The sequence below is a fragment of the Myotis daubentonii genome, chromosome 21, assembly GCF_963259705.1.
Source record: "Myotis daubentonii chromosome 21, mMyoDau2.1, whole genome shotgun sequence".
NCBI classification, from domain to species: Eukaryota; Metazoa; Chordata; class Mammalia; order Chiroptera; family Vespertilionidae; genus Myotis; species Myotis daubentonii.
In genome coordinates this window covers 17287099-17315078 of record NC_081860.1, presented here as the reverse complement: position 1 = coordinate 17315078, position 27980 = coordinate 17287099, and the positions used below count along the sequence as shown (strand labels likewise).

Here is a 27980-nt window from a genome sequence, read left to right as displayed (position 1 = left end):
TCCGCTGTCAGCGTAGTTCCCAGGGGGCCAGCCAGACCTCCCCGGGCCGCCGTGACCCCCGCGGGCCACCGTAGTTCCCCGGGGGCCGCCGTGACCCCTGCGGGTCGCCGTGACCCCCGCGGGCCACCGTAGGCGCGCCGTCCCCCGGCTGCGCGCGCAACATGGCTGCCGCGCGCCGCTGCCCCCCGCGCCCCCGTTGAGGAGGTCCGGGCGGCGGGTGCGAGGTGCCGGCCCCGCGTGACGGTGACGGCGCCGGCGAGGCCTCGAGGCCCAGAGCGCCCGGCCGCCAGCCCCGCGCGCGCCGTCTCTCGGGGCGGGGCCCCTTCCGGGGATGGGCCCGGCGGTCGCCGGCGGCCCCGTCCCGACTCTGGCCCGGCCCCTCCCCGCTCGGGCGGGCGCTCCGCCGCGTCCCCGCCCGTCAGTGCGCCGGGCCCGGCTGGCCGCACGGGGAGCTCTCGGCCCGCGGCGGGTCCCGGCTGGCGAGCGGGCCGGGGCGGGACGGCGACGGCGACGGCGGCGGCGGCACCATGTTCTCCCTCAAGCCGCCCAGACCCACCTTCCGGTCCTACCTGCTGCCGCCGCCCCAGGTACACAGCCCTCCCGTTCCACGCGCCTCTGCTCGGCGTCCGGGGAGCCGCCGGGCGGCCCCATGGCTCCTGGTCCCCCCGACACCCTGTGCCTCGGTCCCTCGTCGCTCCTGTTCCTCGGGCCCCCCGTCCTCCCGTCCCCATGGCCCCTGGCCCCCCCGACTCACCGTCCCCTGGTGCCCCCGTCCCCAGCCGCGCGGGTGCCAGAGCCCCACTCACTCGGTGTAAAGTTGTAAAACTCCGCCGGCCGCTGCCATTCTGCGCCCGGAGCTGCGAGCCCGGCGGACCCCCACCCCCCACCCCCAGGGCGGCCGCCCACGTGACCGCCCGACCGCGGGGCCCGCGGGCACCTGCCGGGGTTAGGGCACCTGCCGGGGTTAAGGCACCTGCCCGCCCTTTGATGTTTCGTTGCCCCGACTCCCGAGTCGATCTTAAAAAGAACCTGGTGAAAAAGTGGGCAAGGATCGAAGGGGGGACAGGAGGGGGGTGTGGGGGACGGACGGACGGACGGGACGGTGGGGGTCTGTCTCGTGGGGGTCGCGCTGAAGGCGCTGTTCTGCGCCCCCGTTTCAGGCCGAGGACGCGTTTGACTCGGAGCCGAAGATCAAAAAGCTGGAGCCGGTCCTGCTGCCGGGTGAGCGTCGGGGTCCCGGCAGGTCCTGGGGGGGGGTCCCCTGGGGGCGCTCTCCTACTGTTTTCACGTTTTAAACTTCATCTATCGGGTTAAAAAGAATAAAGAACCTGACCACCGTGGGGGTCGGGGGTGGGGGGCGCGGGAGAAAGAAGCATCACCCTCCGGAAGGGGCGCTTCTACTGGGGTTCGTCCTGGGGAGCGGGAGGCCTCCGGAAAGTGGCCCAGGGTGTCACCCCGCTTTTCCGTGTCTCCTGAGATGCCCCCCCCTTTTTCTTTTCCTCTTTCTTTTCCTTTTCTTTCTTTTTTTTTTTTTTTTTTGGTTAATCCTCACCCCTGGGTATTTTTTCCTTTGATTTTTGTTTTTTTTAAAAATACATTTTTATTGCTTTTTTACAGAGAGGAAGGGAGAGGGATAGAGAGTTAGAAACATGGATGAGAGAGAAACATCGATCAGCTGCCTCCTGCACACCCCCCACTGGGGATGTGCCCGCAACCCAGGTCCATGCCCTTGACCGGAATCGAACCCGGGACCCTTCAGTCCGCAGGCTGATGCTCTATCCACTGAGCCAAACCGGCCAGGGCCCATTGATTTATTTTATTTTTATTTATTTATATTTTATGTATATTTTTTATTGATTTCAGAGAGGGAGAGGGAGAGACACACATCCATGATGAGAGAGAATCGTGGATCGGCTGCTTCCTGCACACCCCGCACTGGGGATGGAGCCCGCAACCCGGGCATGTGCCCTGACCCGGAATCGAACTCGGGACCCTTCAGTCCTCAGGCCAATGCTCTATCCATTGAGCCACACTGGCCAGGGCCCATTGATATTTTTTTAGAGCGGGTGCGAGGGAGGAGGAGAGACGGAGAGAGAGAGAGAAAAACATCCCTGGGTTGCCTCCCAAATTCACCCCGACAGGGGCCGGAGTGGAACCTGCCACCCAGGCACCTGCCCTTGACCAGGAATCGAACCCGAGACCCTCCCGGTCCTCAAGCCGGCGCTCTAACCACTGAGCCACCTGCCGGGGCTGAACCCGCTCGTTTTCCCAAGCAGCCTCTGATGACTCTTGGCCCTGCCTGTCTGTCTGGCCGTCGCTGTAACAGCATGAAAAGCCGCTTTTATTGTGCCTGGGTCTCTGTCAGCCAGCAGCCCAGCTCAGTGCCCTTTGAATTCCTGACTTGGCGATTGTTGCTTCTTGTGTCGGCCCCGCCGAGGTGTCAGCCGTGTCTGCAGACGCAGGCGTTTGGTCTGAAAGGCCAGGGCCTTCCTGCAGAGGCCCCCTCGACGCTCTGGGCCGTCACCTTGTGGGAGGGGCTGCTCTGGGCTCTGCAGGGTGTTTATCCACATCCCTGGCCTCCACCCACGGGGGCCGCCCGGCTTCCACCGCCACAACCAGCGAGTCTGCAGCGTCCCCCAAACTGCCCCCACCCCCACCCCCGGGCAGCACGTCCTTCTCGTGGAGACTCAGGGGTTAGAACAAAAGTTACTTCGAGGCCCCTTGTCAGGCTCTGCCTCCCCCTCCAGGGTGAGGACCGGACCCGGCAGTACCGTGGTCCAGGCTGCAGATGCAGGGCCGGGTTTGTAAAGCTTCGCGTCTCCGCCTAAGACGTGCTATGGGCGTGTTAGCATCGCTGAGCTGGAAGGACTTTTCCTCGGCCGTCTGTTCTGTAGAATTAACCGAAAACTCCCCTTTCTGCCTAAAGCCACCGTTCTCGGGGGAAGCCGCGAGCTCATCTCCTGGCTGTGCGCGGTTACCCGTCCTGGGGTCGCAGCGGAGCCTGGCCTCCCGACCGTGTTAAGTTTCTGCAGGGCTCTGGCCCCGGCGTTCTGCGTGCACTCAGCCTGGCCCTCCCCGAACTTCAGCCAGCCCTCAATTAGCATGTCTGCCGCCTGCCTGCTCGGCCGTCCTTCCCGCACGCTTCCCGGCTTCTTTCCGTCTGCCCGCCCCGTCGTGGTCTCTGCTTCCTGCCTCGCCTGTCAGTCCCCTCTCCGATCCTCCCTGGCACCTCGCCGCCCCTCCTCGGCCCTGCAGCCTCCCGTGAATCCAGGGGACGAGCGAAGGGGGTGCAGCGGCCATGCCCGGCCTTCGTCCGTCAGAAACCACGGGGAGCCTGGCGGTCACCTGTGGCTCCCCGCGCACCCAGACAAGGGGCCATTGTTCCCGGGCCCTTCTGCAGGCTCTGCTTTGGCCCGGCGCCCGGGGTTCAGGGACATCCTACCCCCGTCGCCCAGAGCATGAACCCGAAACCCAATAGGCAGATGAAAATCACAACACACAGTCATTGTTTGTGTACGGGACCGCGTGCTCCGTTGGAACGTAAACCTGAATTTAAAACGAGCCTCGTTTTACGAAGCAGAGAGAGAGAGAAAAAGAACCTGACAAATAATGTAGTTCAGACGGTGGTGTGTGCTCGCAGCGTTCAGCTGGCCTGGTTCACGAAGCTGCTCGAGGCAGAGGCTGCACCTACGTCACCTTTGCGGCCGAGGCCTACCCTGGTCCGCAGGGGGGTGTGGGTGAGCGGAACCGGGTGGGGCTCCGCCTCGTCTGCAGGCGGCGTGGAGTTGGCACCGGGCAGGCGCCCCCCTGGCCGCAGGCTCACTGTCCTGCGGGTGCCGAACCCGTGGTCCTTGCTTCAGGCCGAGGAGCTAGAAGCTGGAGGAGACAGGGTCCTGCCCTGGGCGGTTCAGTTCGCGGGGGAACGCTCCCCTGGAGGGCGCAGAGGAAGGTCACCTGAGCTGGGTTTGGGGGCGGGGAGGCCTGCGGAAAGGGCTCCCACTCTGCGCCTGAGTGCCCGCCAGGCTCGCCGTGCTCAGGCTGCGTGTCGGTTCCGCTCTGTCCCTCTCCCCCCTGCGGGGCGGCGGCATTTTCACGATGAGTCACGAGTCGGTTGATAGCGAAGGCACTGATTGTCGCAGGCGTCTGTAATCAGATCGGGAGCACACGGCCGGGCATCTGGAACGTGAAACCAGCCCTCGTCGGGTGGCTGTCGTGTGCATCTCCGCGCATTTGTGGCGCTCGGCGTGCGTGCCCTGCTCTGGGCTCCGCCTCACTGTAAGCTGCTTCCCCGGTTGGGCCGCGCGTCCCTGAGGCATAGCCTCTCTCTCGGGTGCCTGTGTTGTTTCATACCAGCAAACGGGCCCTGTTTCTGTGAAAGGCTTGTGTCCGCAGTAACAGCCCGCGTGGATCCGCAGCCTGATTCTTGCTTAAAAATGGCTCTGGGTCTGGTGGAGTCTTAGACCTTGAAGTGTAGGATTAATGGTAACCAGGCTTTAAATAAGTTATGGAAGATTATTCTTTTGAAACACATTTTCCCTTTTATTTTGGTTTCATGCTTTCCTTTAATCTTCCCTTTTAACTCTAAAATGATACTGTAGCGCTTTACCACCAACAAAGGGGTCATCTGAGTGCGTAGGGAAACTCGACTTGGATTTATGGAGGATTCGTAAAATACATAGATCGCAGTGTTGCTTTTGAGGTTAAAGCTGATCTCTTTCTCGTTTCTTAAAAAATAAATCAAAGACATAGGTTTGGGAGATGTGGATGGAATACAGATATTCGGCAGATGACACGGTGAAGGAGGGGGTGTTGCCGTCCTCTCAGCTGGGGGGGCAGAGTGCAGGGGTCAGGCCCCCGCTCATCGGGCCTCCGTGTCGGCCTCCCAGGTGGAGCGCAGCCTCGTCGACACTGACTGCTGTGAGGGTGCAGGTGCTCGCGGTTCTGGCCGTCGTCACCCGGGCACAGTCCCTCCGGGTCACACGGCGCCTGGTGACAGGGGAGAGTGGAGAGGAGCGCGCACCATGATGGTTCTCTTTCCTTAAAGGAGAAATTGTTGTGAATGAAGTCAGTTTCGTGAGGAAATGCATCGCCACGGACACGAGTCAGTACGACCTGTGGGGAAAGCTGATCTGCAGCAACTTCAAAATCTCCTTCGTTACGGACGACCCAATGCCACTGCAGGTAGGTTCTGCTCGGGTGCTGTTCTGTCAAGGCCTTTGACCCTAAACGCGAGTTCAGGCTGATGTCACCAGTGCGCGGTTAACGGGAGAAGACTTAACGTGAGCATCACTTTTTATTTCAGAAATTCCGTTACAGAAACCTTCTTCTTGGTGAACATGATGTCCCTTTAACGTGCATTGAGCAAATCGTCACAGGTATGTACGATTCTTTTTACATACACACTAGGGGCCCGGTGCACAGCGTCATGCCCATTGAAAGGAAATTAACGAGAAGAAACCGGGCTCCCTCCTCCCTGGTTCCGGGGCGCGTCACCCGAGAACCGCCGCTCCCAGGTCACCGCAGCTTGGCAGCTCCTGCGTTGAGCGTCTGCTCCCTGGTGGCCAGTGTGCGTCATATGTACCAGACAGTCAGGCGGTCATTTAGCCTTTGACATATGTGGATATATATGTGTATATTTATTGATTTCAGAGAAAAAGGGAGAGGGAGATAGGAACATCAATGATGAGAGAGAACCATGGATCGGCTGCCTCCTGCACGCCCCAAACTGGGGATGGAGCCCACAACCCAGGCCTGTGCCCTGACCGGGAACCAAACCGCTGAGCAACACTGGCTGAGCCATATTATTCTTTACTTAGTCCCTAAAGCTGATTCTACCCTGGAAGAATTGCTTGAAGATACTCAGGAACTTGGGTTGGAAGTTTATTGGAAGTTTATTTTTGTAGGGTTTTTTTTTGAGTCTCAGGAACATTCATGAAAAACAGAGGTAAAAATATTAAAGTAGAGCTATAAATTGAATCGCTTTTTATATTTTCTAGTATTTGTCCTCATTAAAATTAAAATTGTAATCATAAAATGTACCTAGATGGTGGTGGTCGGTGTGCCCACAGTCATTTGAAATACCTTCAAAAGCAAAGTCAAAATCGATCCCCCAAATAAGCACTGCGAGGCCCGGGAGGCGGTGCTCAGGGCGCGTGTCCTCCCAGTTGGCATCAGTCAGCACTCGTTAGGGCGCTGCAGAGAGCGCACGGACTAGCTCTCTCACGCGAACCTTCTTCTCGCTCAGTGAACGACCACAAGAGGAAGCAGAAAGTGCTGGGCCCCAACCAGAAACTGAAGTTCAATCCGACGGAGTTAATCATTTACTGTAAAGACTTCAGGATCGTCAGATTCCGCTTTGATGAATCAGGCCCTGAAAGTGCCAAAAAGGTAACGGCTTGTTTGGTTTGGTTTTGTTTTGTATCGGGTCCTGGGTTGTGCACCATACGGATCCATTTCGGTTCTTGGTGGAAGTTTTCACTTCTCAATTGCCCAGATTTTTTTTTTTTTTTTTTTTAGGGGAATTTATCAGATAGCTTCCTGAGTGAATTCAAAGCCAAGGGTGTTAATAGAGCTATATCCTTGGACTCCTTAGCTGCTTTAAAACACTCTATATAATTTTTTACCAGCTCCTAAAGTAGTACAAAGCGTTGTGGAGATGAGCGCATCTTTTACAGAAGACCATTTCCGACCGGTTTCTTTCTTTTAAAAGACTGAGGCGATGGAGGTGTATTGTCTGAGGCTTGGTAAGACCTCAGAACTTGCTCAGCTAACCAGAAGTTGGACCCAGTTACATAAAAATAAGGGTTAGGCACATGCAGAGTAGTGGGAGGGGCCTACCAAGTCTTAGTGCTTCACAGAAAGCCAGTGCCTCAGTCTGAGCGACTTCCACAGGCAGCTGGCAGTGAGGGCCTTGCACTGTCCTGTTTCCCGGCCTCCGGGGGTGGGAGCAGCAGGGGCAGAAATCCCCACTTGGATTCCACGCTTTGGCTTTTGCCAAGAGTGGACCCGGAGCCCGGTGCCTCCTGGTCCCGTCTGTAGGGACGGAGTCTGAGGAGAAGCCTGCCCGCCTCTGGGGAGAGAGCCACAGGCTCCCAGTCGGCAGGAGGGGGCGTTCTCAGGAGTGCGGCGGCCTTGCCCCCCCAAACTGGGTGTTTGTTTTCCATGACCGATAGGCTGACCGCAGTACGTTTTCTGTTGATATCAGAAGGAGGCGCCAGAGCGATCTCAAGGCAGCGGCCTGCCTTTGCTTTGGTCGGGAGGGGTAGATGTATTTTTAGAGTTGGAATCAGCAGTGTCTTCCCAGGAAGATGGCAAGCAAGAGAGGAATGTCTGAAAACGCCTGGCCCCGGGGACCGGAGTGCCCAGCAGAGGGTGGTGGGGTCCGTGGCTAAAAGCCCGCAAGCCGAGTCCGTGAGACCACCTGCTCGCATCTGCATTGTGGAAAGTTCCGCGGGGCTCCTCTGAAGGCCCCTTTTAGCAGTTTGTGGTTTGGGCATTTTAATTTGACATGCCTATTCTTACACAGGAGGGCTTCAGAATTAACTCGGTAGAAGACTGTATAAAATACTTTAGCTAAGTTACCTTCTTGAACTGAAATGTGTGCTAGTAACTCAGTTGATTAAGGATCAAGATTCTGCTGATGAAAACCCTGACTTCAGAGCATAGAATGTCGAGATGCGTGACCACACAGAACTTAGGAGCCTGACTTAGAACAGGATATATTTTTTTAAGTATTTTTTATTGATTTCAGAGAGGGAGAGGGGGAGAGATACATTAATGATGAGAGAGAATCATAGATCGGCTGCCTCCTGCACGCCCCCCACTGAGGACCGAGCCCGCAACCCAGGCATGTGCCCTTGGCCGGAATCGAACCTGGGACCCTTCAGTCCATGGGCCGATGCTCTCGCCACTGAGCCAAACCGGGCAAGAACAGGATATTTTTAAAGAAAGAACTTGTTACAGCGGCCCAGGATTCTTGCAGAAAGTTTACCTCGCTCCCACTCTCTACCAGATCTTTCAGGCGACACCGTCAGTGACTGGGAATCAGAATTACAGTGGGGCCTTGACTTGCGAGTTTAATTCGTTCCGTGACGGAGCTCGTAACTCCAATCACTCGTATGTCAAATCACAAAGTGAACGAGTGAGACACGTGATGCGGGGCTGATGTTGTGGCGTTCACTGTGACGTTCGCTGCGCCAACTAGCGGTGGGGTATCTGAAGCTGGCTCGTAACCCGAGTTTTAGCTCGCAACTCAAAGCAAAATCGGCCGAGAGACGGCTCGTATCTCGAAAAACTCATTCGTCGGGACACTCGTAAGTCAAGGCCCCGCTGTACTTGGCCTGCTCCTGAGCCGTCTAGATGCCTCGGGGGTCATTTTTGATGTCTGAGCAGTGTGCCAGGTCTAGTTGAGAAAATAAAGCACGAACAAATGAAAATCAAGTAACAGTACAAGCAGCAACGTAAAGGGTTTCCCACATACATGACCAGCTGCCAGATGAGTGACAGTCAGGCTGTCCCTTGTCCGCCGTGCTGCTTGCAAGTGGTGGGTGCTCATTGAACTGTCCACGCAGCCAGCTGGGCCAGCTTTCTGGGCCCTGGCCCACGACCAGTTTCTGGCAAAAACCCTTTCCCCTCCATCTTCACATATAAAAGCTCGTTGCCGCAGACCCAGAAGTACCCTTTGTCTGGGGGCGCGTCCCAAGGCCGGGCGTGCAGGGAAACGGCCCTGAGAATATAAATGGAGCACTGCCCCTGACTTGCCGTCTTCAAGCACAGACGGTTGTGTCGCCTGTGGCTGCCAAAGCTTCGTTCCTTTGTGAGTTAATAACAAAAATTCCAGCTTGCTTTTCTTTCAGGGGAAGGTTTGCATCTAAACCGAGGTAAGTGGGGAGCTCCGGATGGGCTCTGCCCCCTGGAAACGCGGAATGCCGCGTTTTCTCTGGGAATGCTGATTTTGTGAGTTGTTTTAAAATAACATGTTCAGAGCTCTCTGCTGGGTGACCCGTGTGACGCTTAGGGAGGACATTGCCAAATTAGAATAATTATGTATGCAAATGAGACCTACTTTTAAAAGCCCTCCAGACTTAGTGATGGGAGCTGGGCATGGGGGCGGAAGCTGTTAACAGAGGGAGTGCGGGAAAGCCGAGGGAAGTGGGTTCCTGGCTCCCTTGTGTTCTCGGGACGCCCTGGACCAGCACCCAGAGCGCAGCCCAGGTAGCACGTGTAGGTGCCTGTCCGGTTCCCAGAGGTGCCCCCGCTCTGCCCTGTGAGGTCTGCACTCTCGTAACTCCTCTACCCAGCACCCAGCTCACCCGTGCCGCCCAGCCCACCGCGGTGCGTGTAGACTGCGTCTGCCTCAGTGTTTACGGTCTTCTCTCCTGCCCGCGCTCTTAGGCCTAACACTTGTCTCTAACCCTCTGTGTGATGTGCCTGTTTAAGGGCTTTATGGAAACGGTGTGTGGGTTGTGCCTAGCAGGTAGTGTTTGTTTGTTCCTGCTCTCGGGCCATAAAAGCACTCTGTCCAGTGCCATGTGACTGCGTGAGAACAAGGCCCATGGCTGCTTCCTGAGGGTCTCGGAGGGAGAGGCGCAGGTTGCCGGCTCGGAGCAGCCGTCTCCCTGTTGTATTAGTAACTCACTTTGTCAGCCGGGACTTTCAGTGCAGCTGCTGCTAAGCTCAGAGCCCCTCAGGAAGCTCCTGCAGAGACGGCGAATGCAGTCGCCAGCCTCACTGGGCCTGCCGCGAGGGCCTGCTGGTGCCTCTCCCTCCCCAGCCTGCTTCCGTCCTCCTCACTGCGCTCGTCCCCCTCCTGCCGGTCTCCCGCCCCTGCAGCCCTGAGAGTGCCTGAGTCCTCCTTTCTCATCCTCTTGTTGGCGGTCTGTCCCCCACTGGGATCCACGCTGAATGAGGACAGGGTTTGCGTCCCTCTTGCTCACGCAGCCTCCCCAGGGCTAGACACGGAGGCCCCGCCAGTGGCTGCTGAGTGAGGGAGATGCTGAGCTCACCGTGAGAAAGGGCCTGGCCGCCGGGAGGACAGCCCTGGTCTGCTGTTTGGCTGACACTCGCAGCTGTGATGGGACGACCCTGGACGCGCAGCCACACACACCGCCTGGTGGGGGAGTGGTGGGGAGCGGTGGTTTCCCCAGCGGCATGTGGTAGGTCAGACAGAGCATGTGCAGAGGCCCCAGGGGATGCTGGGGGAGGGGAGCCAGCTTGTGGGGCGTCAGGAAGGCGGACTCCACTGTGGAGGCAGCGGGGAGCCACAGAGGATTGCATCCGAGAGCAGACCTGTTGGTCGGATCCACCTTCGGAGGAGAATCCTAGGTGCTGTTTTCAGGACGTAGGGAAGCCCCCCGATGCCATCAGGTGAGGGGCTTGCAGATGTGGCTGTGGGCGTGCAGAGAAGTGGACAGAAATGGAAGGCAGTCTCGGACGGTCGCAGGGCGCAGCTCTCGGTAGGTGTTGCCAGAAGAGGGGCTTTCAGGGAGCTGCTGAGCAGGTGAGGCTGCAGGTGCACTCGCAGCGCGGCTGTGGTTGGTGGGACTCCAGGCTGTGCCGAGGCCTGAGGACACGTTTCAGGAAGTGGGCTGTTCTTGTTGTTAGTCAACACTAAGACGAACCATAACCTCTGTCGTCTTAGTTGTGCGTTTTAGTAAGATAGGAAGCGTTCTGCAGAAAGCGTTCATTGTATTTTAAGCAAGAAGCTGACACATACCTACCAGTTAATAGCATTTGCGTCAACCCACCCCGAACTAACAACTAACAACGCTTGCCTTGCTGGCTCGCTGTCAGCAGTGTATCGTGCTGGCTTCATGCTTTTCCTTCTAGATGATATTCGCTCTTTTCAGTAGGATCTCTGCTGTCCTCTTCTTGCGTTGTCTTCAGTTTCTTCCTTCTTGCTCACCTCCCACCATCCAGCCCCGGGCTTTGTCAGCACAGGGCATTCTACCAGCAGCAGCTAAGAATGATGAGCAGCACATTTCCCGTATGGCTCCCCCGGAGGCCCAGCGCGCAGTAGGGCGAGCATTCCTGCCCGTGCCGTTTTGCAGATGCGCATACTGAGGCTCTCTTGTTTAGGAGTGGGTGTGTCCCTGCCTTTTGGGAGAAAGTGTCTCTAGTCTTCAAGGGTCATTTATTTGGATAAAATTACTTCCCTGTTAAAATGCAACTCAGCAAGCACTTGCTGAAGACCATCTGCTCACCAAAGCTTAAACAGTGTCTTGGGGGCACAGCAGTGAGTGAGACACCGGCCCTAAGGGGCTCTTCCACATTCCAGGCCAACAGGGAACCGTGGAGATAAGTCCCTGTGGTCACTGCCCCAAGATGCTCCCACAGCCAAGGCCTGACTGCACTTCATTTACCCGCGTGTGTTAACATGGAATTCTAAATGTAGAATCTTTCCTAGGTGTGCCTTGCCATAGCTCATTATTCCCAGCCAACAGACCTCCAGCTACTCTTTGCCTTTGAATATGTTGGGGAAAAATACCACAATTCAGGTAAATATGCACATGTTACATATTGTGACTGCCCTTTGCGCTGTGTCGGTTTTGTTCTTGTTCCTCGGGAGCCTCCTGCGACAAGGCCGTGGTGCCAGGGGGACTGGCAGCCTCTTGCCTGGAGAGGAAGCCCTGTGGGCAGAGACGGGTGGTCGGTGGCTCCTTACACAGCGGCCGGAACAGGAAGCGGGTCCCTGTTTACCCCGGCCTCGGCCGTGTTTCTGACGGAGATGGACGCGCCCTCCCTCTTTCGGTTGTAGCTTAAGTTAATCTTACTTTTTAAGAAACCTGGCAGGAAATGAAGAGATATTTGAAACGCATAACCCTTTCTGGCGCGGTGTGACTTCAGAAACTGAAGTGGCACTTTTCAGTGGACTTCACAACAGGACGAGATTCACGACAGGGCGAGATTGACGGGAGGAAGAGGCGGGGTTGGTGTTTTTTGTTGTTGTTTTTTATTGATTCCAGAGAGGAAGGGAGAGGGAGAGAGAGAGAAACATCAATGATGAGAGAGACACAATGATTGGTTGCCTCCTGCATGCATCCAACCAGGGCCAGGGATCAAGCCTGCAACTGCTGCACTCGCCCTTGACCGGAATCGAACCCGGGACCCTTCAGTCCGCAGGCTGACGCTCTATCCACTGAGCCAAATGGGCTAGGGCTAGGCAGTTTTTATAAAGGTAAACTAGTTCTGGCCCTAGCCAGCTTGGCTCAGTGGATAGAGCGTAGGCCTGCGGACTGAAGGGTCACAGGTTTGATGCTGGTCAGGGGCATATGCCTGGGTTGCGGGCTCGATCCCCAGTGGGGGGTGTGCGGGAGGCAGCCGATCAATGATCCTCTCTTATCATTGATGTTTCTATCTCTCTCCCTTCCTCTCTGAAATCAATAAAAATATTTTAAAAAATAAATAAATAAAATAGTTCTGTCCACATATCTGTCAGCAATGACATCTCCAAGGAGGAGTCCAGATGGCCGTGTAATTCTGTACATTAGCTCTATATACTGATAAAACTTTAATCAACCATTTTTTAAAGCCTCATAAAGGCATGGAGAGAAAACGAAGAGGGCATGTCTTACATTAGATTAGCCCCTTGTGGATTAGTGACCGCACGACCGCTCGCTCACTGAGTCACGTGGTCCCCCCTCTTCACGGAAGAAAAGCAAATCAGTTACATATTTATAATGAAAGGTCCGTTCACCCCAGCATGGTCTGCGGGGATCTTATAAATTGTTAATTGTGCTGGTCTTGACATTTTGTTGCCTCAAAACACATGGAAGTAGTTTAGTAACCTGTAGGGTGAATGTACTGCAGTGTCACCGTACTGTAAGCGCAGTCAGATGTAGGAACAGTACCTGCAGCTGCATGAGGCACAGCAGTCTCACTGCTTTAGAAGACACGGGAAGTATCTCCCATAGAGGATAGTGACCGTCACGCTGTCAGAACGGAGCCTTTTTCTCGGGCACAGCATTCATAGGGTGTGTGTGACTTAATTTTTCTTATCAAAATATAACTAATTGCAATCTAGACCTGATTCGTTAGGTTCATTTCTTAACGTAAAGAAACGCCCTTATTGTGTAAAAGCAGTGGGGTCAGGAGGGTGTCCCTTGGGGTCAGCCCCGAGCTGTCATGTGATCATCGGGTCACGGTCAGGGTCACGGTCAGGGTCACGGTCCAGGACAGCAGCTGGACGGGCTGTTTCAGGGGTGCGGGAGCTGTAGGACGGCCTCTGGTTTCCGCTGACGCTCCTTCGTGATCCAGGCCGGTTCTTGCTGGTGCTGCTTCTCTGGTAGAAACGCGGAGCCCGCTGTCCAGACCCTCAGCCTCTGCGCAGTGCCCGTGAGCCCCGCAGGCACGGGAGCTTCGCTCTGCTCGGCTGGCCTGCTGCGGCTTCACCCACTGTCCAGTCCTCCAGCCTGTGGGGTGTCTGGGTTAACAAGACCTCAAGTAGTCTGTGCAGCCCAGAGCGCTTCCCCTGAATTGCTTGTGCGCATCACTCAGTTCTCCGTATCTTCTTAGGTATAGCTGGTCGATAACAGTGATGCATGACACGTACAGCGTTGAGGGGCATTTTAGTTACATCCGTCAGGCTCCTCCTCCTCTGGCGAGTACGTCCTAAGCATGACGCTCGGCCAGTGCTTTGTGAAGGCCCCTCATAGCCTTGGACGCCTTCCGCGCGGTTGCCGAAGCATGAACGGCTGCTTTAAGATCGGAAGGAGCCTGAGACGTCCACCCTCTGCAGTCAGAGGTCATGACTGTGAGGGAGAGATGCCCAGTAGCCACCCTGAGCCTCGGGGTGGCATCTTGGCTCCTGGGCTGGTTAAAGCAGTCCTTTCTGCAGGCAGGTCGGCGACAGAGCTGTGTCCACAGTGAGGCCTGGAGGTGGCGGGCGTCCCTGCCGTCCTCTGAGAGGAGCCTTAGGGGCCCTGGGCTCCCACTCGGAGCTGTTCTCCGAGCTTCAGCACCGCTTGAGCACAGAGCATCTCCCAGACGCTCCACAGCCACCCGGCCCCTCTGGGCGGTCCTGGAGCTCAGCGAGCTGCACGCACCCCCGCGCACGGCTCATCACCGTCACCGAGGCCGGGCCGGGAACAAGGGTGCCTTTGAATGGAAAGGAGCCACGAGGCTGTTTTCATCGGTCAGCTGATCAGGGGGCAGACGGTGTCCAGAAGCACGGCCTCATCCTTGTTGTGAAGTGATGAGAGGTCAGGTGATGCTAAAGGATTGCCAGCCCGTGCATGCCCTTCGGCCCAGCTGGCAGCTCTCTCTGGTCAGCGACGCACTCGAAACACTGGCCTCCCAGCAGGACGTGCTCCTCTTCAGGGAGGTCCACCTTCTTCCTGTGAACACGGCTCAGGCCACACTCCCCGCAGCTGCCCGTGGGAAACCACGTCGAGGGCACAGCTCACGGGAAACGGTGCAGGGACTCGAAGTGGGTTGCTTGTCAGTTCTTCTCCGATGTTGGCTTGGTCCTCCTGTCTCCTGCACACTGGAGGCTCCTAACCCACCACGTGCATCCCAGTCCCTGGCTCGGGCCCAGGCCCGGGTTCGAGCCCCGCGCTGACTCGCCTCCTCGCGCATCCGCATGGTCACAGCCCTGCTTTCGCCTTCTTTGGCACCTGGTTTCCGCAGTGCCATCCGAGCCGGCTTGCTTTCCCTCCGGAGGGCTCTCACCTCAGGCGGTAGCGAGTGCTCAGTCTGCTGCACTTCTGTCTGTGATTTCAAAACACTGACGGGTTGGGTTTGAGGCTCAGCTAGGGGTGAGCCGCCAGGCTGCCGACAGCTCTCAGAATGGGAGCGCTGCCCGCTTCTGGTTGGGTGGCAATGGTCGCGTGTGGCGAGGACTCGGGGGCGGCATTGAATGGTGGTGATGACAGGACGTCGTCTGTGCCTGGTTCTAGTTCGGTGATGCTTGCTGTGGGTTTCTGATAAATTCCCTCTCAAGTGGAGGAAATTCCCTTTTGTTCTGATTTGCTCAGGTTTGAGGTTTTCAGTCACAAGCAGGTGTTAAACTCTGTCAGATGTTCCCCGCGCTTACAAGCCCATCACACGGTGTCCCCCCTTCACCTTGGTCACGTGGACGTGCAGTACGGAGTCTCTTTCTGTGGGTGTGGTTCTCGGACCGCTGTGTCCTCAGGGGCACCGCCTGGAAATGCCGTGCAGGTGCCGCGTGCTGGAGGGTCTCCAGCCTGCATGCTGCGGGCGAGCGCTTCCGTTCTTCAGAGTCAGGACCAGTGGGCTCCTACAGTGGGGGTGGGGAACCTTTCTCCTGCCAGGGGCCACTTGGATGCTTATGACATCACTCAAGGGCATACAGAGCTCTCAGCTGAAAAACGAGCCCGCTCGTTTGGTCTGTTAACTCACCCTGGTGCCGTGGCAGGGCCAGACCAAGCGGTATCCTGGGCCTTGTGCGGCCCGAGGGCTGGACGCTCCCCACCCCTACTTTGCGAGATAGAGGTCCAGATTCCTCGCCGGCACCAAGACCCTTCCTCACCCAGAGTCACCTCTCGGTGAATGCAGTGCTGGCGTGGGCGCGGCCGCCTCGTGGACGAGGGAGGAGATGGGGTCAGGGGACGGGGGAGGCCAGGTCAGGCCAGCTGTTGACAAGGGCAGCGCAGCAGTATCGGGGGCGTCAGCCGGGAGGCCCGCCCCGTGCAGCCCGCCCCTGAGACGCTGGACCAGAGAGGTGTGCGGGCTGCCACCAGATTGGCAGGAGGCGGCTAACTGGCGGGCATCTTCCCGGGAGAGCCGTGCTCCCCGGTCGGGAGGGCTCCTGCTCCGGAGCTTTAAGCCCGGCCTTTCTGCTGAGTCCCGGGGGAAGACGAGGACTGTGCAGTGAGCCGCAGCAGCGGGCGGGAAGTCCTGCTAGAAGTGAGGGTCTGACGGCCTGGGCGCAGAGATGCCTGCTGCGTGCAGTTCTCTTCCAGGCAGCACGTGGAGAAAAGGAGCAGTGACCTGGATTTCGCCCCATTTGGGGCAGAGGGACGAGGGAGGCTGGTGAATGGCTTCCGGAGAACAGGACACAGTAAAGGGAGAGGAAGCGCTGGGGCCGGTGGCCAGGGAGAGAGAGGAGGGAAAATGCTGGCGTGGCCCAGAGTGACTGGGGCGGCATTGGAGCCGGAGCCGGGACGGGGCAGGTGCTCAGGAGGGGACAGGGCGAGGACAGCACGAGTGAGTGCCCTGAGAGAGGGCGCCCGGGCCAGGCTGCTGGGAGGAGGGAGACCCCCTCGGAGGGACTCACAGGACAAGAGGAGGAGGTGCCACCTGAGGGTGTTCGCGGCAGGAGAGAGGACGGGCGTGCCAGAGACGGGACTGTGAAAACGAACGTAATAACGCTGCTTCTTCTCATAGCCAACACACTCAACGGGATCCCCACGGGCGGTGGCGGCGGGGCCGGAGGTGGCAGCAGCCAGAAGACGCCCCTCTTTGAGACGTACTCCGACTGGGACCGCGAAGTCAAGCGGACGGGCGCCTCCGGGTGGAGGGTCTGCTCCATCAACGAGGGCTACATGATCTCCACATGGTGAGTCCCGGCCCCATGCGTGACAGCCAGGCCCCGTGCGTGACAGCCAGGCCCCGTGCGTGACAGCCAGGCTCCGTGCGTGACAGCCAGGCCCCGTGCGTGACAGCCAGGCCCCGTGCGTGACAGCCAGGCCCCGTGCGTGACAGCCAGGCTCCGTGCGTGACAACCAGGCCGTGTGCGTGACAGCCAGGCCCCGTGCGTGACAGCCAGGCCCCGTGCGTGACAGCCAGGCCCCGTGCGTGACAGCCAGGCCCCGTGCGTGACAGCCAGGCCGTGTGCGTGACAGCCAGGCTCCGTGCGTGACAGCCAGGCTCCGTGCGTGACAGCCAGGCTCCGTGCGTGACAGCCAGGCTCCGTGCGTGACAGCCAGGCTGTGTGCGTGACAGCCAGGCTGTGTGCCTGACAGCCAGGCTCCGTGCGTGACAGCCAGGCTCCGTGCGTGACAGCCAGGCCCCGTACGTGACAGCCAGGCCGTGTGCGTGACAGCCAGGCTCCGTGTGTGACAGCCATGCTCCGTGTGTGACAGCCATGCTCCGTGTGTGACAGCCAGGCTGTGTGCGTGACAGCCAGGCTGTGTGCGTGACAGCCAGGCTCCGTGCGTGACAGCCAGGCTCCGTGCGTGACAGCCAGGCTGTGTGCGTGACAGCCAGGCTGTGTGCGTGACAGCCAGGCTCCGTGCGTGACAGCCAGGCTGTGTGCGTGACAGCCAGGCTCCGTGCGTGACAGCCAGGCTGTGTGCGTGACAGCCAGGCTGTGTGCGTGACAACCAGGCTCCATGCATGACAGCCAGGCTCCGTGCGTGACAATCAGGCTCCATGCGTGACAGCCAGGCTCCGTGCGTGACAATCAGGCTCATGTGTGACAGCCAGGCTCCGCGGTCATGGCTCACGGATAGTTGTTATAATGCTTTAACGGGTATTTTATAGCGATGATAGGGCTTTTTTTCACATAACGACAGCACCACTCTCCACTGAAAGAGTTGGCCAGCCTTCCTACTGTCGTGGGCAATCCAGTCCGCATGTCTGTGGGGTGGGGGGGCGGGGGGGATGGATCTTGTCAATGTCTTTTAGGGCCAGTGTGTCCAGGTCAGGAACACAGTGAGCTTGTTGGGGAGGACTCCCCGGCCTTTAGATGATGACAGTCTCCGCCCACCCTGTTATCTGCCTCTTTTTTTTTTTTTTCCCCCAAAACCTGGTCATTTGTTCTGTAGAATTGTCCACCTTCTCGATCTTGCTGGTTTTTCCCGGGGTGACCTCCAGTGTGTTCCTCTGTCTGCTGTGCTCCCTGTAACATGTAGCTCCATCCAGAGGTTTAGTTGGGGATTCATTAGGTTCAGGTTCAGGGTTTTGGCAAGGCGCTCAGTGGGTGGCGCTTTGCACCTCCTGCTTCATCCCGTGGGTCTGGGCGTCGCTGTGATGTGACTGGCAGAGGGCCCAGCGGCAGCCGGCCCGGCCCGTGTTGAGGAGCACCGCCTGGGCTGGCGAGGCCTGCCTGTCCCCCTGCCTGTCCACTTGTCTGTCCCCCTGCCTGTCCCCCTGGAGGAAAGAGAGAGGCGGTGCCTTAAGTGGCCCTGGGCTGCCCATGAGTACCTGCTGTCTGATGGGGCCCTGGAGTCGGCCTGGCTTTGGATGGGGGAGGAGGGGGGAGGGAGGAGGGAGGGCCCCTGCTGCAGCTTCTGGGTAGATGGGTGGGTTTGCTTTGTTCATGTGCCTTACCTGTCAGGAGAGCAAAGGTGGGCATGCTTTTCAGGCCTGTTTGCTTGATAGTCATTCCGGGTAACTTTACAAACATCTCCTTTGGGCTTTCCCTGCTGTCCTAGGAATGTCCTGGGAATTGGCCACATCAGACATGCTTCCGGCTGAGATGTCTGGGACGGTCCGTGCCCTCACGACGTCCACCGTGTGGCTGCGAAGTGGGGTGCACAGTCAGTGGGGAGGAAGGTGTGTGATGACACGTGGGTCACAGGGCCCCCTGCCCAGAGCACGGCCCTGACGGTGTGAGCTTTTTCCCTCAGCCTCCCAGAGTACTTCGTGGTGCCCAGCTCCTTGGCCGACCAGGACCTGAAGACCTTTTCCCACTCCTTCGTTGGGAGAAGGATGCCGGTGAGTGACAGCTGTTGGGTTTCAGAGCACAGGTGCCCGTTTCCCACTGGTCACGTGAGGCTCTCTCTCCCCCCCCCCCCCCGGTCAGTGAGGCTCTGCCTCCCCCCCGGTCAGTGAGGCTCTGTCTTCCTCCAGTCAGTGAGGCTCTGTCTTCCCCCGGTCAGTGAGGCTCTGTCTCCCCCCCGGTCAGTGAGGCTCTGTCTCCCCCCCAGTCAGTCAGTGAGGCTCGGCCTCCCCCCCGGTCAGTGAGGCTCTGTCTCCCCCCCGGTCAGTGAGGCTCTGTCTCCCCCCCAGTCAGTCAGTGAGGCTCGGCCTCCCCCCCGGTCAGTGAGGCTCTGTCTCCCCCCCGGTCAGTGAGGCTCTCTTCCGTTCCAGCTCTGGTGCTGGAGCCACTCGAACGGCAGTGCTCTCGTGCGGACGGCCCTCATCAAGGACCTGCTGCAGCAGCGGAAGATCGACCAGAGGTGATGACCATACGGGACCTGCTGACCAGCGACACTGGTGGGGACGGGGGGTCTGGTAGCTCACCCAGGCCTAGAGAAGAAGCCGCAGAGGCCCTGTCAGCTCACCATGTCCGAGACCAACTCCGGACGCGGCCACCGCACCCCTCCCAGCTGCTCTCAGAACCCGGGGTCCCTCCTGATGCCTTTCTCTTTCTCTTTCCCTCCTGTGTCCGAGCCTCGCCGCCTCCTGTCACTTCACACACGTCCTCTCAGCCGGGCTCTGCCACAGCCCTTTGCGCCAGCTGTCCCTCTGCCTAGAGCCCTTTCCCTGGTCTGGGCATGGCTCCTAGTCCTCTTGGGCCTGGCTTCAGTGTCGGTACACGGGCTTTTCTAAGCGCGGGACGGGGACTCCCCTGCGCTCCGCTCCCCTGATCACACCACCCTCGGCGCTCACCACAGCCCGCTAGGAAGGGGACCCCCACCCCCTCCCCCCCGGGAGGGAAACCCCCCCCGTCACCTCCCCCCCGGGAGGGAAGCCCGTGGAGGCGGAGGCCTGGCCCAGCTCGCTCGTCTCTGTCCCCAGCTCTGAGGGCAGTGATGGCTCGGAGCGGGAGTTCAGGAAATGATGTGGAATAAGCCAGTGACGAGTGACGGAGGGTTTGTCTCCCTCAGGATTTGCAACGCAATAACCAAGAGCCACCCGCAGAGGAGTGATGTCTATAAGTCAGATCTGGATAAGACCCTGCCCAGCATCCAAGACATACAAGCGGCTTTTGTGAAGCTTAAACAGCTATGTGTTAATGGTAATTTCTTTGTTATTATATATATATGTGTGTGTGTGTGTGTAGTGAATGGGGGAATACAGCATTGTATGAGGCATGTCAGGAAAAGTGACATTCCTTAAAATTCTAGACATAGCTTTATTTAAGTAGAGGCGTATTGAAATGTTTGTACAGATTATTACTGTGTGAGAAGGTCAGGAGCGCTTAGAGAACGAAGTGCAAACACGCTTTCTGTTTGGGAGGGAAAATGAACCCAATAAATCGCCTTCAGATCGTGACAGGTCGGGTGGGTGCTTTTATGGAAAAACAGCGTGCTGCCTTACAGACACTGAGATGTAAGCCACTTTCAAACAGTAAAAATGGCACCGCTTCACTCTGGTTTTGATCATGTAAAATTAAGCTTAAAACCCCTGAGAATGCGTGTGTGTGCGTGTGTGTGTGCGTGTGTGTGTGTGTGTGTGTGTGTGTGAGTGTAACTACTTGCCTATATGATTGTGTGTTTATCACAGAGCCCTTTGAGGAGACTGAAGAGAGGTGGCTGTCCTCACTGGAAGGTACTCGGTGGCTAGAATATGTGAGGTTTGTACAACCACTTTTCCCTTTTCTTTGACTTTATATTTTGAAATAATTACAGACTCGCAGGAGATGCAAAAATAGTACAAGAACCAGCATCTTCCCGAGCCTCCCCATGGCCACTTCCTCCGTGACTCGGCTGCGGGCTGGCAGCCGGGAAATGGACAGGGTACAGGCGGCAGGCTCCTCACTTCAGCAGTGCACACGCTCATGCGTGTGCGTGTGCGTGTGTGTGTGCCTGTGGTTCTGTGCAGTGTTACCACATGTCTGAATCCCTGTGACCACCGCCACAGTCAAAGCACAACCCCATCAGCGCAGGCTCCCTCCTGCCCATTGAGAGTCGCACGCCCACTCCCCTTCCACCCGTTCCCTGGCAGCCCCTGCTCTCGCTCCATCTCTGTCGTCTCGTTTCAGGAATGTTGTCTAAATCAACTCCTTCCTTTTCTAAGAGGTCAATGAATTTCCTTGATATGAAAACCAGACTTTTGTCTATTGAAGAATCACATAAATACTAAAGAAATCCATAAACGTTATTGAGAGTACAAATGTGTACAGTGAAAGATTAGATTTGCTTGATTTCAAGGACTTTAAAAAAAACACCTTTGTAGTGGAAATGGGATTTTTCAGAGAATTTTTCCTCTCCTCTCCCCAGGGCATTCCTGAAACATTCAGCAGAGCTTGTGTACACGCTAGAAAGCAGGCGAGTCTCAGTGGTCCTCCAAGGTAACTCACGACTGTGGCCCGTCACCAGCCAGTGTGGGCCCCGCCGTCCACGCTCCAGTCCGGGTCTGATCTCCGCCGTCTCTTACTGACGACACTGCCACCAAACACGCCAGGTCTCCCACGTTGGAGGGAAACAGCAGCACAGAGACTGCCGGGGGAGAACAGGAGGAGGCAGCTTTCTGCCCGACGTGCGGGGACGGTGCTCACCGACCCCCCTGGAGTCACGCAGTGTGTCCGTCTTGGCCACGCACGCTTTCTCTCTGGTCGTGCCACCCCCATTCACACAGACGGTGGTGTGAGGGCTCGGCTCCGGCTCAGTGGGCCTCTGATCGGATAGCCAGGAATGTGAATTTGTCTACTGGTTAGCAGGAATGATCGCAATAGAAAACCTTTCCGTTAGCAAAATGTACTTACGTATTGAATAACTCCAGAGCCAATAGAGTTTCTAAGCTTACGGATAAGGTCTGATGAACCAGGAGCTTCCTGATAACACACTCAGTTCACGTTGCATAGGAGGTGATACCCAGTGCTGCCAGGGCTCTCGAATGTAACGACTTCAGTAAAGATATTTAAAAGCCTCGGGAGCGATAGCGCCTGCCTCCAGTCGCGGTGGGCGGTACCGTCGGAGTGTGAGCTGGGGCAGGCGGAGCCCGCTCGCTGGCGGGTGTCAGCCGCAGCACGGTTCCCCTCGGCACGTCCCCGGCGTTTGCCGTGACACAGATGGCCCGCGCTTGACTGCCTGTCTCACAGATGGGTTTATTTAACGGTTATTGCGGTATAACTTACATACTGTAAAATTCACCCTTTCTCAGTGTAGAAGTCAATAATCTGTAGGACGTATACAGTTTTAGAGGTTTTTTGTTATTTATTTAAAAATTTTTTTAGGCCTACTGGGAGTAGCTAACCCCTCACAGAACACTGACTCGCCCACTCCTGCCCGTCCTCTCCGCGTTGCTCTGTGTGGTCCTCACTTTTTCTCTGTTTTCCTGACAGAGGAGGAGGGGAGAGACTTGAGCTGCATCGTTGCGTCTCTCGTGCAAGTGATGCTGGATCCCCACTTCCGGACAATCCCTGGGTTCCAGAGTCTGGTCCAGAAGGAGTGGGTGATGTCGGGGTACCAGTTCCTGGACAGGTGCAACCACCTGAAGAGGTCGGAGAAGGAGGTAACGCAGCTCATGCTGAGGGCCCGTCTGCGGGGCGGGGAGATGTTCCTGGGAGGGCGGGGCTTTCTGTTTCTATTTATTACACATTTTCAGTGATCTCAGAGGCGAAGGGAGAGGGAGAGAGAGAGACATCCATGATGAGAGAGGATCGTGGATCGGCTGCCTCCTGCACGCCCCCCACTGGGGATCGAGCCCACAACCCGGGCCTGTGCCCCGCCCGGGAATCGAACTGTGACCTCCTGGTTCATAGGTTGACGCCCACCCACTGAGCCACGCCGGCCGGGTGACGGGGTTACTTTTTAAATGCTGCACGTAACACGCTGCAGCTCATGGTCCGGGACTGACGACTAGATTCGAGCCCACGTGGGTCATGTGCTGAAGGTCACTGTCGCTGCACAGGTGGACTCTAAAGAAGTGGCTGTGGAGCTTCTCTAAGTTGAAAATACTTTGGGTCACAAATAAAGTCTCCCCAAATTCAAGAAGATTGAAATCATACCAAGCATCTTCTCAGACCATGAGGGCATAATATTAGAAATAAACAAAAACAACCCAAAATACTCAAAAAAAAAAGAAAAGAAAAGACAATACTTGAAGAAAGGCATTCACTCTTCCGCAGAGCAGGTGGCCAGCACATGAGCTTGTTGAAAGCCCCGCTTTGGGATGTCAGGCTTCCGCACCGTGGCGCCTGTGTCACGAGTGGAGGCGTGTCGCAGACGCACTGCCCCCGGCCGCAGTCCCGGGCGGGGCTTTCTCCGTCCGCCACAGACACATTCCAGGGCGCTGTGACCGCCTGGACCGGTCAGGGCGCTGCCGCTGCCGGGGGACACGGTTAAACACGGGAACAGAATGGAAGCGCAGAGGGTCGCGCAGTCACGGCTGGGGTCCGTGCTGCCTGGGATCCCTCACGGAGCTGCGGGCGGCCCTGCCAGGGTCTTGTCGCCGGCTGGTTCAGGAGGCACAGCTGGCTGTCCCTGGGGCACGGCCTGGGCCTGGGCCTGTGGCCTGGGCCTGTGGCCAGTCATTTCCTGAAACTCGGGGCGGTTCTGGAAGCCGCGCCTGCAGGGCCAACCAGAGCTGTTTATAGAAGTTGGTTTTGGTCTGGGTGTCCCGTGGGTTTTTTGTTCCCAATCAGTGTGTCCAGGCGAGGCTCCCACACGTTTCCCTGTTCCCCGTCCTGTGGACACACTGCCCGTCATGCGTCCTCCCGCGTCGCACGCCTCAGGCAGGTGCGGGCTGCGGTGCTGGCCCCTCAAATGAGCTTCCCGGGTGTGACGTGAGCTGCCTCCTCTGTCCTCAGATCCTAGCTCAGCCGAGCCCGGGGCTGTGGGCCAGGGGCTCTGTCAGTCGTGTCTCCCTCACGTCAGGGATTCATTTGGAAGGAAGTGTGTGAAGGGAGGGACGCGGCTGGTAACCCACGTCTGGTTCCCCGTCCAGTCTCCGCTGTTCCTGCTCTTCCTGGACGCCACCTGGCAGCTGCTGGAGCAGCACCCGGCCGCCTTCGAGTTCTCCGAGACCTACCTGGCCGTGCTGGGCGACAGCACCCGCATCTCCCTGTTCGGCACCTTCCTGTTCAACTCGCCGCACCAGCGGGTGAAGCAGAGCACGGTGAGGGCGCGGCGGCCGCGGCTGCGCTGTTGCTCGCACTTTACCGAGAGCGACTCAAAGGACAGGTGGCCGTGCATTTCCAATACATCCTTTAGACGACGCCTCCTGCCCCGCTCCCGGGCTGGGGTCCAGGCCCCGCGGTCACTGGACAGGTGACGGGGGCTCCATCCAAACGCAGTTTTACTTTATTTTATTCTTATTTTTCATTTTTAAAAAAATCTGTATTGTTATAAAGAAATCTGTATTGTGGAGATATTACATACGTCCCCTGTTTACACCCACGGAGCCCTCCAGCCCACCCCTGCCCCCTGCCCCTTCACCGCCCTGTTGCCCGTGTCCATGGGTTACGCATGTCAGCCAGGACAGTGTTACCCCTGGCAGGTGATGGCATGACTGTGGCCATGGGCTTAGTGGGTGAGATGCTGCCGTTAGAAAACGCCGTGGACGGTTGTGGTACCATGTGCGTGAGATCTTCCTTCGCGTAGCATGTCCCCGTGGCCAGGGCCCAGCTTCCTCCGTCTTCAGGAAGAGCGCGTGCGCTCACGCAGGGGGTGGCGTGTCCTCGGGCCGGAGGTGCCCGAATGCCTCTGCCTGGTGGGGAGACAGGCCGAGCGCGTGGTGACGCACGAGTGGCCCATCCCAAACCACGAACTCAGGCGAGACAATCTTTGTATCTTTTTCAGAGATTCAAACGTTTTATCTTGCAGGAATTTGCTATAAGCAAAAATATCCAATTGGGTGATGAAAAGGGTTTAAAATTCCCCTCGGTGTGGGACTGGTCTCTCCAGTTCACCGCGAAGGACCGCACCCTCTTCCACAACCCCCTGTACGTTGGGAGGAGCACGCCCTGCGGGCGGACCAGCGCCGCGAAGGCCTTCAGACGGACAAAGGTAAGGACGCGCGCCCTCCCAGACACCCACGTCCAGACACACGGCATCAGAAGTCAGCTCCCTCCCAGGACGGGTCCGCCGGGCCAGACTGCGGGATCGTGCACGTTTTGCCCGACTTGGCTATACGCGGGCTTTCCTCCTCGGCACCGGAGGCCCACGGAGCCCTGGGCAGCGTCCGAGAGTCAGTGGGTCACAGCTCTGAGCCTGGAGGCCCCCTCCTGAGACCCGTGCACTCTGCCTCTTGTTCCTTCTAGAATCAGCCAGGGGGGGTTGTTCCAAGCCAGAAATCGTAGAAATTGGCCCTTCAGCAAAGTAATGGCTAGATACCAGCTTTCACCCCATGCAGGCTAGTGGCGTCAGGCCTGGGAAAGCACAGCCACAGTGGAGGAGCAGTGCGAGGGCAGGGACAGATTCAGGCCGGAATCCCCCCCGTTTCCCGTGGCTCGGAGGGCATGCTTGTCGCGGCACCGGGGGTGTGCCCGCCGCGGCACCTTCGCTGTCTTTCTGCAGGGAAGCCGGGACCACAGTGCTAACCTCTCTCTCCCGCACAGAAAAACTACAGCTCCACCCTGCGGGGGATGCCGGCCTCCCTCCGGAACGGACTCCTCAGTGACCAGGAATCACTCCCACGGAGGAACTCCCTGATCTTACAAGCGAGGCCGGACCCGCCTCCGCACGCCGGGGGCCAGGACGGCGGCCTGGAGCAGTTCTTCCGAGAGTGGCTGTGCAAACCGGCCGACCTGCACGGCGTGCTCCTGCCCCATCTGTCGGCCACGCACATAAAGCTCTGGAAACTGTGCTACTTCCGCTGGGTCCCCGAGGCCCAGATCGATCGTGGGGGCTTCATCACCGCCTTCCACCGGCTCTCGCTGCTGGCCGACGAGGTGGACGTGCTGAGCAGGACGCTGCGGCAGCACCGGGCCGGCCCGCTGGAGGCCTGCTACGCGGAGCTGGACCAGAGCCGGATGTACTTCCGGGCCCGCGGCCCCCACGACACCCCGGAGACGCCGGAGTTCCTCTCCTCCTCCTTCCCCTTCTCCCCCGTCGGCAACCTCTGCAGGCGGAGCATTTCAGGAACACCACTGAGCAAGTTTCTGAGCGGGGCCAAAATCTGGCTGTCGACGGAGACACTGGCAAACGAGGACTGAAAAGGAGTATTGGCTGGACATTCTGAGGAGCTAGGAACATTTTTCCTGGGAATTAAGTTGCTCACCCAGGCATTTGAAGCCTTAATAACTTTACATGTGAGAATAACCGTTGAGATTTGCACTAATGTTGGAGAACATGCCGAGCTGTGCTTCCCTCACTGTTTTTAGGAGACAGGCATACGTTTCGGTCTCGATGTCCTTTTTCTGTTGTTCTAGGTCCGGCTCGCTTCTGCTGATTGGCAGGCAGGCATTCCGCACTTACTACTGTGATCGCACCAATCAGGTTTTGTCCGCACCCGCTCTCCCGGCTGCCTAGTGAGGGCGCCTGGTCCTCAGATGAGCGGCCAGAGGAGCACAGGGCAGGAGCGTGAGGTCAGTGTGTAGCCGACGTTCAGGAAACACCCTCACCCAGCGGGCGTTCGTAGGGATTGGTGTCTCTTTCTGGCCACTCTCTGTCGTCTCTGGCTGGACTCACCGGGGGTCAGTGTTGAGCACTGTAGCTTATTCCATCACCTTGGGACCGTAGATCACTGTGTCTTACAGTCGTGCGCTTGCCCTCACCTTCTGAGGACTCACCTTAAAACGGTATGCACTGTGAACTTTAAGAAGCATTTGCTGTAGATAAGAAGTGCCTTTGACGCTGACATGAAGGTATGAACACCACAGTTACGTGTCATTTGTTTGTGCAGTTAGGGAGTTCAGACCCCCCTGCATATTGAAACAGGCTTCTCACACCGAGTCCGTGCCAACAGGCAGGAGCCCCGAAGCCACACGCCCCCCCCTGCAGTCCCCGAGGACACAGCAGGTCTGTGGGGCCCAGGCCTGTGGAGAGGGGCCGGCGCCACCCACAGAGCCCACCCCCAGAAGGAGGGCTGTCCCTCCGTGTGTCCAGTGTGGTCCACTGTTGGCACTTTCTCTGGGAAATAACTAATGGGGTCACACAAGTCCCTCCTCGGACAAAGTCCTTTTTTATTTTTAATATTTTTAGATTAATTTCAGAGAAGAAGGGAGAGAGGGAGAGAGAGCAAAACATCAATGATGAAAATCATTGATCGGCTGCCTCCTGCACACCCCCCACTGGGGATCGAGCCCGCAAGCCAGGCATGTGCCCTTGACTGGAATCGAACCCGGGACCAACGCTCTATCCACGGAGCCACACCAGCCAGGGTTCAGACAAAGCTTGTAAACACTTAGAGGAGTACGTAGAGAGCAAGAGAAATGAAAACGTCTGCTCAGAATCCTGCCATTTTAGTAAATGGCAAGAGGCCTCTACTCCCCCTCCCCCCCTTCTTCTGACAGCAGCATCCAGAGGGGCGGGCGGAGGTGTATGGTTGGTCTAAAGCGCCCGCGAGAGCCAAAGCCCAGTGGTCAGAGCCCCGCTCCCGCTGGCGGGGACGTTGGCCCCAGGCCCCCAGCGCCTCATTCCGCTCAAAGGATGAATTTCCAAGTTCGGCTGTTACTTTGTTAAAACTGCCGTCCTGAGCTTTTACACATTTTTATAGGACAGCATCTGGTTAGCTTTCAGCCTTTTCTAAAACAGGTTTTTTCAAAAGTCTTTTTCACCTTTTACGTCACGAATAGGCGTTTCTATTGAATTATCTGCCTTTTATAAATTGTTCGATAACGTGTCTGGAATCGAAGGGACAGAGTTCCTCCAGTGTCTGAGGAGACGCGTGCGGACACGCCCAGTGTTCCTGCAGTTCGCTGCCTACAGAAAAAGGGCTTTTCTCCGTGGACACAAATACCGCCACTGCCATTAAACACTGCGCAGTCCTCGCTGGGAGGCCGCCCCAGCGCCCGCCGGACAGCGAACGCCCTGCCGTGGGTGCGGACTGTCCCCATCCTGAAGCTGCTTCCTGGCGAGGACAGAGCGTGAACTTGTTCCCTGGCGAGGGCTCCGATTTCCACCTCGTTTTCTTCCCTTCCCGCACGTATCCCAACTCCCTCAGTCACGTTTTGACTTACAACTTAAACAGCAACTAGGTACTATTAACACTGTTTCAGCTAGGAAATGTGCGTCCGTCTGTATGATAAT

General features: G+C 57.6%; 1 protein-coding gene and 1 non-coding gene across 4 annotated transcripts; both read left to right on the top strand.

The window, feature by feature from the left end:
* Positions 1–190: 190 nt before the first annotated feature.
* On the top strand, positions 191–27979 carry MTMR10 (myotubularin related protein 10). 3 transcript variants are annotated; one of them, XM_059677941.1, is made up of 16 exons: positions 388–587; positions 1161–1221; positions 5045–5181; positions 5303–5375; positions 6245–6387; positions 11405–11495; positions 16345–16516; positions 18531–18618; positions 18994–19082; positions 19734–19864; positions 20353–20422; positions 21069–21139; positions 22133–22302; positions 23737–23907; positions 24615–24797; positions 25349–27979. In XM_059677941.1, exons 1-16 carry the CDS (start codon positions 528–530, stop codon positions 25943–25945), a joined length of 2307 nt encoding a protein of 768 aa, XP_059533924.1. In that variant the 5' UTR covers positions 388–527; the 3' UTR covers positions 25946–27979. The 3 variants fall into 3 exon arrangements, with proteins under 3 accessions (XP_059533923.1, XP_059533925.1, XP_059533924.1); XM_059677940.1 differs by lacking the exon at positions 1161–1221 and having other exon boundaries at positions 191–587; XM_059677942.1 differs by lacking the exons at positions 5045–5181; positions 5303–5375; positions 6245–6387; positions 11405–11495 and having other exon boundaries at positions 387–587.
* Positions 23012–23133, top strand: LOC132223176 (small nucleolar RNA SNORA77). Its single transcript, XR_009450414.1, has one exon. It is a non-coding gene; the product is annotated as a small nucleolar RNA SNORA77 (small nucleolar RNA).
* Position 27980: the final 1 nt, after the last annotated feature.

Coding starts and splice junctions, on each gene's coding strand:
- MTMR10 (XM_059677940.1), top strand. CDS start 332: ATGGGCCCGGCGGTCGCCGGCGGCCCCGTCCCGACTCTGGCCCGGCCC. Junction 16,517..18,530: donor GGCTACATGATCTCCACATG/GTGAGTCCCGGC, acceptor TTTTTCCCTCAG/CCTCCCAGAGTACTTCGTGG. Junction 22,303..23,736: donor TGAAGAGGTCGGAGAAGGAG/GTAACGCAGCTC, acceptor TTCCCCGTCCAG/TCTCCGCTGTTCCTGCTCTT.